This window comes from Diorhabda sublineata, chromosome 4, assembly GCF_026230105.1.
Source record: "Diorhabda sublineata isolate icDioSubl1.1 chromosome 4, icDioSubl1.1, whole genome shotgun sequence".
NCBI classification, from domain to species: Eukaryota; Metazoa; Arthropoda; class Insecta; order Coleoptera; family Chrysomelidae; genus Diorhabda; species Diorhabda sublineata.
In genome coordinates this window covers 18,774,768-18,787,697 of record NC_079477.1, presented here as the reverse complement: position 1 = coordinate 18,787,697, position 12,930 = coordinate 18,774,768, and the positions used below count along the sequence as shown (strand labels likewise).

General features: G+C 32.2%; 1 protein-coding gene across 3 annotated transcripts in view; it reads right to left on the bottom strand.

The window, feature by feature from the left end:
- The window catches only part of LOC130442521 (zinc finger protein PLAG1-like), a 77,499-nt gene that overhangs the window by 19,029 nt on the left and 45,540 nt on the right, over positions 1 to 12,930 (bottom strand). For all 3 annotated transcript variants that reach the window (XM_056776687.1, XM_056776685.1, XM_056776686.1), the window contains exon 5: positions 2,935 to 3,152. In XM_056776687.1, the coding sequence (XP_056632665.1) occupies positions 2,935 to 3,152 (218 nt within the window). The remainder of the gene's footprint in view (positions 1 to 2,934; positions 3,153 to 12,930) is intronic.

The window sequence follows — 12,930 nt, the reverse complement described above, 5'->3', positions numbered from 1 at the left end:
AGGTACACAGTAATTTTCAATATTTCTAAGACCATTAGGAGCAAACATGTTTCTTATTAATTTTTAAAAAGTGTAATAGGGAAAAAGTATGGTAAAAAAAATTCATTATAGCCAAAGCTCATAAAAGAACAAAACAATATACTGTTTATTCATTGTTATTATCATCCTTATAAAAGATCGCATGGCACCGGAAATCTTTCTAATCAAGCTACATCTGAGAAGAACGGAAAGAGAACCATACCAGGGTAAATAAGTTTTGCACGGAGAATCGTAGAACTGCTAGATGTTGAGAAGTAATATACCTTCCAAGTGAGAATACCTTATGAGAAAAGAAAAGAAAGAGAGAAAGGAGATTCTCCTCTTCCACACAGACAAAAAAAGAGAATGCCGGAATTGAGCGAACCAAGTGGGAGACAACACTTAGGTGTATGCCAATTGTATCTTCGCTACCTCAGTGAAGGGTTTGCATCGGAGATGGCAAGAACTATAAATATAAGGATGGTGACACAAAAACAACTCTCTAAACCTAAAAAAACAAGGATTGAGATTACCCCAACCCACTGAAGCTGATATTTGCTTTAATCACCGAACATGTACACATTACTATACTCTGAAGGACCTTTAGGTGGAATGAATTCATGCCGTTTTGTGAAAAGATGATGTTAAGTCTTTCTAGAAATTTATTATTATACTTTGGAATTACTAGTTAAGTTAAATTGTAATGATTAAACTTCTAGTCCTATCGGGCCATTCATTCATTCATTCATTAAGTGATAAATGTATGTCACAGCCAATTTATCCAATTCCATAGCCTACAGTAAGACATTTTAATAATGATGGAATATTATATAAAACTAACGAAACATGTCACTCAGTGATGAATTTACCAACATGGACGGCAAATTTGTTCAATTTTTTTTTCTATTTCTATTTACAAAATAAAAAAAATTGTTTACATCGTTGTTAATCTTTTCTTCTTCTTCAGTGCCTGCTTCATTCTAATGAAGGTTGGCAATCATCCTTTGGAATTCCTCACGACCTTCAGTCATACGTAATAGATGTACATGGATGAGCAAGAAAATTTTTTAGTGCTTTCGAGAAAAAGGCTATGGAATTAAATGTATAGAAAGAAGATAGCAGAAAAATGGAAAAAAGTCTATCTAAAAAAAAATTTTATGAAACACCTGATTAAGATATTGGAATGGTTGCGAGTCATTATTTCAGTTATAACACGTTTCACGTTGTCATTGTCAACAAAATGGCAAATGCCTATAACGGATTTAGCGAGAAATTTTCATTTCTTACAAAATTGAGTGAATTCTACCATGGGTTCCTGGAAAAAAATGTACCTTAATGATTTAGAAATATCATTAGTTCAAGAAATGCGTATTTTTCATCTGAAAGAATTTCAATCCAATGAAGTTCTGTATCAATGAAATGTTCGTCTCTGTTCCTGTTAGATCAGAATTTAGAAAATATTATACAAACTTTTATATAACATTTAGTTTAGACCAACAAGTAATTAAAACAAAAATATTTATTTTATTGTTGTTAAGCTGAGAGTGTAATGAAAAATTTGTATCATATCGTTTTAAAATAGAGTTGAAATTTGTTTAATACAAAATGTAATTTTATTAATTCTGAACTCGGGTATTGAATTTCACAGGCTAATAGAGGCGGCTGAAGATATATAGTCTACAGGTAGTAGATCTCTCAATTCCTTACTGTCTCACTTTATATTAGAGATCGGATTAACAACAAAGTCACTTTCCAGAGTTGACACAATTACAACTTTGATTGTATTGTTAGTTTCCATCATCTTTCTGATGTTTTGGGTCAAAATTTTAGATTAATCTATCAGATTAGTTATAAAACAATCATATAGAGAAAACCGTTTCCTCAATATTATCATGAGTACTCCGTCCCATGGAATAATTTGTATTTTTCTGCTTTTAAAAGTGGCCATATAAACATGGATGATGCTTTACCTGCAAAGATAATGGTTAATAATAAACTCCGCGGCTTGTACCCCTATAAGTTTGTAATATAAGTAAATTTTCTCACTGAAAACTACCCCATTATACCTTAGAAACAAAAATACAACAAAAAAGTTTTGTGAGCTCATGTTTTTGGGATTCCAAATTATTATATTTTTGATCCGTGGGATTAAGAAGAAATCATTGGGTGTCAAACGGATGTTTTCACTGTTCCAAAATTTTTTGTTTGAACTTATGTGTGAGAGCTCGCATTGTCGTTATCTGCAATGGATTTCCCTGATTTCTTCGAACACTTCTGGTAAACAAATACTGGTGTACCATTCAGAATTGACCATTCTACATTTCTCTAATAGAACGGTTGCGACATGTCCAGTTATTTCACAAAAACAGGGGACCATTTGCTTTAAAGTGCTTAATGCGCGAAAAGCTGTTGGATTTGACTCGTTTTGAAAGAGTCATACAGTTAATTGTTGTTTAGTTTCGAGTTGATATGCCTTAATACATGATTCGTCGCATGTTACGATCTTGTAGACGTCTTTTAAAGCAGAGATTTTTTTGAGCGATTGTCAAATTATGCGGTATCCATCGCGAAAAAATCTTTTTGACAACAAATGTTCATATAATGTTGAATGTATGCGAGTGGAACTAAAGCCCAAGTATGCCCTTATCTCACATGATGATCTTGCAACATCAGTTAACGCACAGCATCGAGGTTTTCTGGCAAAGCAGCCGATTTTGGGCGACCTTCACAAAATTTGTCCTATACGAAGTGCGACCACGATTTAATTCGGAAAACCAACGAAACACGGTGGCTCGAGATTTTTTATCCCTAACAAACAAAAAGATTTATCAAATGTTGCAAATTAAAACAAAATTCGATATGAAAATAGAAACTGAAACACATTCTAGAATAGTTACATAAAACAGATTACATTACCTGTATGCACAACATTATGCCTTCGAACGTCCTTTCTTGTAAAAAACTTTCTACCGCATTGTTCACATTTAAATTTCTTATCGTTTGGATTTTTAACTGTTCGACTACCTGCATGTATTTTCAAATGGTATAAAATATCATCTTTACTATCAAAAGTTTCGCTGCACATTTGACAGGTCAGGTTACCTTCTTCAGCTGCATGTAAAGCCAGATGTTTCCTAAAAATAGTGTTTATTGTACAAAAAAATATTTCCTGAAGTAGAAGAATCAACTTCTACAACTTAATTAATAAAGTTCGTAAGTTTATTTTTCTAAATATTATCACAATCGTAATATTTCAAACTTTATTCATGATCAATGAATCAACTAAAAACGGGTGCCTTCAAGTGGTAATTTTAAATAAAAATTAAACATAAGTCATATAAAGAAATACCGAGTTTCTTTAATATTACTTGTTGTGACTTTTGCTCAGCTACGACATTAATTAAACTGTAAAATTCAAAAACTCTAGCGATATAGCTATTTCTCAGACTTAAACAATTATTAATCAACATTTTCTTCAATCTAGCAGCTCAATTGAAGATATTGTTGTTGGAACGAGTAAGCTTCCTCCACATCTTGACCGATTCTAAATGTACTACCTAACTTATCCAAATATGTTTTTCGGAATCGATTTAATCCAGATCTATCACTCCATTAATCTCAGCTTATAGTTCATAGTGCTAGAGTTCGTTCGGAAAAACCTATATGCACGTATCAGTGACAGGTGTCAACAAGCTTTACACAAAGTTTCAACTTGCTGTTTCGATCCATTTCATTATAACAGAGCTCGAGCTACGGATGTTGGAAATACATAATATATATATATATATATATATATATATATATATATATATATATATATATATATATATATATATATATTATGTATTTCCAACATCCGTAGCTATATATATATATATATATATATATATATATATATATATATATATATATATATATATATATATATATATATATATATATTGTTATGGTATAAATATATCCAAAATAAATTATTAAATAATAATAAGATATAAATAAAGCAATAAGTTCAGTTCTGTTATTCGGTTACTTAGAGCAGTTTATCACAATAAAATAAATAACATTCTTTATATTAAGTTTTGGCCAACACTATATTCTAAATTATTATTTAATTTTGACAAATCCTGTATAATCAAAGAATTTAATCCATAAATTGACAGATAAAAACAGGAGCACCAACTTCAAAAATTTGTGTGACATACCAACATAAATTTTAAGGTTATAAATGATAAAATATAAAAATTTTGACAACTGCAATGATAAAATTAATAACATAGGAATGAAATAAATACAACAAAGAAATTATAGAATAATATTATTTGAATAAAGTCACAATAATTTAAAAATTTAGAAATGACAATTTAGTAACTAACTTTTAAAATAAATATCATTGGTTAAAAGAAAAAAAAAGTTTGTTTAAAAAAAAGGAATGAAGAAGAAAATCAACAACGAGAAAAAAAATTTTTTTTGGCAAGAGAAAAAAGAGTAAAATAATTTTGATTGAAATTTAAAAAAATTAAAATCTTGATAAAAAAGGCATAAAATATTCAAAGGATTGATAATTAATAATTGTATAAGTGTAGTAATAAGAAATTAGTGAAAACAATTAAATAAAGTGAAATAAGTGAGAATACTCACAAAGGGACAATTTCCAAGATAAAGAAGTTGTGAAAAGGAAAAGAACAGGAGTGGAACTACAGCGGAGTATCTGTTTATTCTGCAAGGCCGTAACAATTTCCAATTAAAAAAAAAAAAATTAAAAATACAACATAACAAACACTTAAGGTACTGTTCTATTAAGTTTAAGTATTTCCTTTAGTATATAATATTTGAGTTCACATTTCCATATAATTTAGTTTTATGAGTGTAATTATGAGTATGAATGAATGAATGAATGTTTGTAAAATAAAATAATTGTAATAGCTAGTTAAGAAATTGTATATTTTGAATATTTTATTCATTATAAAGAACAGACCCGGTCTTAAAACTATTATAATCTGACCTTATAACCATAACAATTTATCGCAATAAAATTTTTTAATTTGACCTCACAATATAATACCCTGAGAATAAAAAAAATAATAATAACATAATAAAATAAAGAAATTCAAATAATTATTAATGGCGCCCAAATTAAAATCTGATTTTATTTAAAATAAAATTTATAAAAATAAACATTACACACTATTATCATACCATAACAATATATATATATATATATATATATATATATATATATATATATATATATATATATATATATATTTCAGATAAAAGTATCCACCTTTAATAACTTTTGTAATACTGGTATTTAGAAAAAATCCAAAAACACGTCAATTTATGTTGGAAGGGGCAAGCATTATGGCTTATTTAAACTTACTGGAAAAGCCACCCCCTCACCCCTAGCAGCATCCCCTTTATTTTTTTAAATTACTTTTCATATTTTTTATGTAAAATTTGGATACTCCTCTTTGAGCTGATTTCAAAAATGTATAATACTTGTAGGTTAAAGTGGTTAGTTTATGAGATAAACAATTTTTCTTTTAAGAGCACAAATTTTACTTATTATTTACTTTCACCTTATTTGCCTGTACTAAAATGGGTTGTACAACAGTTCAAACTCTTTAATCTTTTTAACTGTGCTATTTATTCTACTTAAAAAATCTAAACAACAAAAAACTCTACTTTTTATTAAAGTTTGACATTGTCAACTAGAATTTGTAGTCACTATTGATAGTGTAATTTGATACATTATTTATTTTGTTTCTCTGAAATGGTTTACTCTTTGCAAGAAAGAATTGAAATTGTAGGTTTATACTACCAAAATAATAATTGTGCAAGAGCTGCTGCTAGAATATTTAACGAATTACATGACGGAAGACATGCAACTCATAAGTATGTAATTCAACTGATGGAGAAATTTACCACAACAGGGTCTGTTTGCAATAAAGTGCATAAGCGAGAGGGACTCGTAAATAACGAAGCAATCCAAGTGGCAATTTTAGGGCAAGTCAGCTTAGAGGCTCAACAACCCCAATAGTTGTCAACAATAAGTAGAGCGATCGGTGTTTCATCTTCTACAGTTTTCCGAGTTCTACATAAATTCAAGTACCACCCATACAAAGTTAAGTTGGTGCACGAGTTGAATGAAGATGATTTTGATCGTCGTCTAGAGTTTTGCGAATCAATGACGCAAATTATCAATAACCATCCACAATTGTTAAACAATATTTGCTTTTCTGATGAATGCTCATGGTCATTAAATGGCTTAGTAAGTAGGCATAATTGTAGATATTGGGCTGAAAGTGATCCACATATTATGCGTAAATTCCATACACAACATCCCCAAAAGTTAAACGTTAAAAAGATTAAAGAGTTTGAACTGTTGTACAACCCATTTTAGTACAGGCAAATAAGGTGAAAGTAAATAATAAGTAAAATTTGTGCTCTTAAAAGAAAAATTGTTTATCTCATAAACTAACCACTTTAACCTACAAGTATTATACATTTTTGAAATCAGCTCAAAGAGGAGTATCCAAATTTTACATAAAAAATATGAAAAGTAATTTAAAAAAAAGGGGATGCTGCTAGGGGTGAGGGGGTGGCGTTTCCAGTAAGTTTAAATAAGCCATAATGCTTGCCCCTTCCAACATAAATTGACGTGTTTTTGGATTTTTTCTAAATACCAGTATTACAAAAGTTATTAAAGGTGGATACTTTTATCTGAAAAGCACTGTATATATATATATATATATATATATATTGAAAAAAGGATTCCTTTTTTAGGATTTTTTTAATCATAAAAATATCGTTTTCAATACTTGGAATTTTATATCGACACATCGAAACATTAAATATCGCTCAAAAATATCGATATATCGAAAAAATTTATCGATTTATCTATATTTTTTGACAAGCCTAGCTCGAACTTGAAAAATGTCTCAAATTGGGTTTCGTGATGTTATAAAATATTTGACTAAAAGAGAACAACACCAACACAAATCAAAATCAGAATGTTTACGTTGACTAGTGGAAGAAATTGTTTTAAATGACCGACGCCTAAAAACAAAAGAAATTGCAAGACAGACCGGTATTTCCAAAACAAGTGTTCTAAAGATCGTACATCCTACATATTTGAATATATGACTAAAATTAGTGCGACGTGTGTACCTCGAATTACCAGACAGTGCAAAAGCAGCATGGAGTAGAATGTTGTGAGTGATTTTTAGAGCTTTTCCGCGAGGACCAAGAAAGTGTGATTCAATCAATTGTAAAGGGTTAACATTAACTCACTATGTTCAGAGATCCAAAAGAGATTCCATGGAGTGGCATCGGAAAGGACTGCTCTTGTACAAAATAACAAAAATGTGATAGCTATAATAATTTAGGACTGCGTGGGTATCTTTTTGATTGGTTTTAATGAATCAAATACAACCGTCAACGCGACATATTACTCTGACAATGATCCAGTCCATACTGCCTCTATTTCCGAGGCTACTGTCCACGAATGTGGTTCACACAGATTAAGTACCCACCATATAACCCCGAATCCGGTTCGTCCGACTATTTTGTTCGCAAAGGTGAAGGTCGAGTTGAGCTGTAAAAGTGTTTGGAAATAAAGGGAGAATATATTGAAAAATAATCAATGTTGTCTATTTATGATCTTTCTTTCTATGTATATCACCTATTAGAAAGTCGGGTTCTCCCTGAGATGAAATTCGGTGTATGTTGTCCAATCCTATATAGAAACATATCCCACACATTCTCGATATGATAAAAGTCTGGGAATTGTACTGGCTCCAGTAACACGTCAACCTTTTGTTGATCACTAATTTGTGCAGCGTGTGGATAACTATTAACGTAAATGAGAAGCTATGTGAGAGACTGCTTCTGTATAAGTGACATGAGTCGAACGTTTAAGGTTACCAGATCGTCTCCGAACTTTTGACCGCCGACAATCATTGCCTCCCGTTCTCGTCTATTTAACCTGTAACTAAACCAATTTTGGTATTATAATGGTAGTTTGTCTTCCAGTGGTTGACACTACAAGTCTATTCTAACCTGGTGGGGTAGCAAAGGCACGTCATTTTTAATAGGTATCCCGAAAACGTCGCCATATTTTGTTTGTTTCATGTACTAACAGATGTATACAGAATGGACAGTTGTGCCAATACATCCAAGCAAATAATCTAATTTATTTTGATTAGATTTACAACTTATGAAAACTTGACTTTTCGATCTGTGTATGAGAAGACATTATCAATTATACTGAAAAAATACATACTTTATACTTTTAATCATTTCATAATAGTTTACTTTTCCATATTTACAGTTAAACTAAAATTTCCATCATTTAATAAGCGGGTGATTTTTAATAAATATGGCACATTAAGATAGTCCAGTCACAAGAAAAATTCAAATATTATGTAGTGTAGCCCTCCTTGATTTATCGACACCAAGTAACATAATACACTAAGAGACTAATAGACTAATAACATAATAGACTAATATTTGCCAGACAGATGTATAAAAGTTGAAATTTTTTTACATATTTTCACTAGTGTAAAGAAGAATGTTTGAGGGTTACAAACTTTAGTAACGGTGCTTTGATAGGTATAAAGTAATCTAGGGGCGCAGTAGATGACCTCTCTCACGTTAAATTACGAGGGCTGTTTGTTTTCAACCTCCGTGCAGACGTTACGCGGGAGGAGGAAAGCTATAGCCAACTGCGAAGCTCTGGCACTACACACTCCACCATTGTTGACATTCAGGCGTCAGTCGGCGTTGTGCTACAGCCACGTAAACATGTCCGCCATTATTGATGCTCCCACCAAGTGTGACTCGTTTTCTACAGGCCGAAGACCTTAGTGATGTAGAAATCCATCGGAGAATGAGTTGTTTGTATAGGGAAAACTTCGTGAGTGATGGTGTGGTGCGTGAATGGTGTCGAAAGTTTAAAGATGGCCGTAATGATGTGCATGATGAAGGGGGCCAAAGACGCAAATCTGTCGTTTCAGATGACCTAGTTCAATAAGTTGACTGAATGGTTAAAGAAATCCGCAGATTCACCATTATTGTTTTGTCTAAGGAATTTTCAGAAGTTTCAAGGTCTGTTGTGTACTCTATTGTTACTAAACGAATAGGAATAAAGGGTATTGAGAAGCTTGTTCACAGATGGCAAATGTCTCAATCTCTTCGGTGATTATGTTGAAAAGTAACCGTGAGTGTAGCAATCTTTTGCTACAAAATTATTGTTTTATATTTATTTATAGCCAGATGTAATAGAAGATCAAATGCACTAAGAGAGCATTGCTTATGTATGTAAATGCATTTAAGTGAGTATTCGTGCAGTCTAAAATTTATAATTAATAAATATTATATGTAAATATTACTTAAAAGTTATAATATAATGATTTTGAATGTTGAATACCCTCTTAAACTGAATAAAGGCTACTTATAACTATATGTGTAACAAAATCAGAAAACTGTTATAGTTCTTCTAATATCAATTGCAGAATATAGTTATGGGAGGAACAATCAATATTTTATAAATACGGATGGCACTTGTACCAAATTAAGGAATGAAAAATAATGTTTACTCCCCGTATACAATTCGGCAAACAGCTAACAAACCGTCAGTCCACGTGGACCCATCATCTCCACTGTTTACCAATGAAAACATCGAATCGAAAACATAAATGCATTTCTATTGGTCGGATCTGTCGGAAGACGTATGTACACGATTTCTTTAAAACATTTCTATTACTTTCGACTTAGATTAAATAGCAGTGTGTTGATCAACTCGCTTGGACTTTTGGTGTTTCGTTGGTTTTCCGAATTCAATCGTGGTCGCACTTCGCTACAGGAATTTCGTAAAAGTCGTCTAAAATCGGCTGTTGTGCCAGAAAACATTGGAGATCGAAATATGACATACCGTAAGATTGAGGCATACTTGAGCATTAGTTCCACTAGCCTACATTCAATATTGCATAAATACTTGGTTTCCAAAAATATTTTTTCGCGTTGGATACCTCATAATTTGAGGATGGGTCTGACAATGATGTCGAGTTTATAATTTTATATGATTTTTCAATTTACCGCACATTTTTAGCCTTCATAATAGTGCTGATATAAATTTTTAATAGTGGAATATTTTTACTCCACCCTCATTTCTTCTTGCAACGCGCCAATCGTTTGCGCCGTCAAGAAATTTCCGAATTTCAACGCGTTTCAACCCGTAAACCTAGTTCATATATATTGATTGGTAAGAAATGATTCGATTCCGTGGTCTCAATTTGCCCACTCCACGCACCCCTTTTTTAGTTGATTCCAAGGCCTCAAACTGTCTACTCAGAATTTCAAAATCAACCAAAAAGGGGGTGATATTAAGTTTATTATTGATAATCAATATTGATTATTATTGAATATTTAATACGAGCAAGCACCAACTTTGCATATAACTTTTTCATATATATTCTTTCATGCAAAATACTGCGTACACATTCAGTTCAAATATTTCTGGAGTAGTTACAGTAAAAAACTGTCCCGGGCACATATATTTATAAAAAGGCCAAAAGAATAAAATTAGATTAGTTTAGGGCAGACAAGGTAGGCAAAACCGCTTGGTAAAGGGCATCTTAATTGGATATATTTATTATAGCTAACCTGCAACGTTTCTAGACCTTTCAAAAAATGTATCTGCTTACTCTACAAACCAGACCTCCACAGCTTTTATTACCTCCTCGTTGGAAGAAAATTTACGACCTCTTGAACTTTTTTTCAGTTGAGTCAAATATGGTGAATAAGGGGGGTGTTCTAGTCATTCAAACCCTAAATCACGAATTTTTTGCATGGCAACATGAGATTTGTGTGAAGGGGCGTTGTCCTGCAAAAACAAAACACCTTTCCGCGTCTTTCCTCTTTAATTTTTTACCGACAAGTGGTCAGTAATGTCGAATAGTAATCTCCAGTTATTGTTCTACCCTTCTATCCTTATCCTTATCAATCATGATTACTCCTTAGCAATCCCAAAAAACTAAAGCAAGAACTTTTCCAGCAGATTTTTGGACATGAAACTTCTTAGGTCTTGGAGAACCAGAGTGTCGCCATTCAATCGATTGTTGCTTTGTTTCTGGATCGTAGAAATGTACCCAAGTCTCATCCATAGTAACAATTCGGTTTAAGAAGTCTACATCGGTTTCAAATCGAGCACAGATCGAACGCGTTGCTTCTATCCTTGCACACTTTTGGTCAACATTCAAACATTTGGGGATCCATTTTGCAGCAATTTTTCTCATGTCCAAATTGACGTCAACTATATGATGAACGCGTTCGTATGAAATATTCAGTGTTTCAGATATCCGTTTTAGCCCAATTCGACGGTCTGATAAAATCATGTGATGAATTGCATCGATATTTTCGGAGACTGACACAGAAACTGGCCTTCCCGATCGGTCATCATCTTCAATGGAAAATTTACCTCTTTTGAAGCTTGCAGTCCAATTTTTCACGGTCGCATACGAAGGACATTGATCACGAAGGGTATCTGCGTAAATCTTCTTACCTCTTAACCCTTTTAAATACAGGTACTTGATGATGGCTCGATACTCCAATTTTTCGATTTTCACAATTTCGGTGTATATCTTTTTTCTTTTAATTTATTGCCTAACTCGGGTTTACTTTTTTGACGTCAATCTTCACATTGACACTTCTAATAAGTTATTGTTCGTTGCTATGGTAACGCAATATTTTGTTTATGCATGGAATTGGTCTAGGCTAACTAGATATCAATACATTCTCGTAGTTTCACATTTAGTGAATCTTTCGTCTCCACTACCGATCAAATAGTCGATCTTAAAAATATTTTACAACCTGATTACACGACCTTAAATATGTGTTGATATGCGCGAATTTATTCAAAACATTTTTGCTCGGCTCGAACTATTACTGAACAAGTTCATTCTGTGGCTGGAACGTGAAACTTTTCGTTCATTATTTGAACTTGATACCGTTGGAACGGAAGTTCCATATCGTGCAAGATCAAATAGTTAAAGACAGTCTGCTGGAACAAACCTAATATACAAGGATGTTCTGTTAAAATTTATTTATAGTTTATTGGGAGGTCCTGGATAACATTTTCCCAATTTGTAAAAAAATTATTTCTATAGTATTTACAATTTAGTACAAAATTAAGGTCCAAAAGAAAAAAGGTAGAGGGTTAGTTAAAATCTAATGAATAATAAACATTCACGTTTTTATTAAAGTAATTCATTTTAATAAACAATATAAACATATATCTATCAATGCAGACATGAATGGGCACAGGAGTAAAAAACAACCGCACACATATATCATTTCACAATAGCTTCATCTACTATTGCAGACATACGAGGGTTGTTTTTTTCCAACCTCAAATGGGATGTAAAGAAAAGATGAGTGAATATACAAAAATATTTTATTACCAAAAGGAAGGTACATTACACTTCATTTCTCAACTTAATCATCTTAACGATTAAGGAATTTATTACATCAATCTGTGAACAAGCTTTGCAATATTGTGTGACAGTTTCCATGAACACCACGTCAGTTTATAAACGCCGCCCTCCAAAACACTGCTTTGGTTCAGGAAAAAGATGAAATCACTCAGTGCTATTTCGGGATTGTATGATGGGTGTTCGGAAATGTCTAATTGAAATTGTTGAAGTGTTACACAAGCGCTATGGGGACGGAATCTATATTAATTGTTGTTCCAAGCTGCATGAACCCCACACGCAACACACCTTTTTGGTTCCAAAAAACAGTTGCAATAATCGTACGGCTGTTGAAGGGGAGAATCAATAGCGATAATGTGACTGCAACTCAACAGGAAATGACCTGGTGGAATTGCCAGCGTCAGAGCGTTTGAACGGGAAA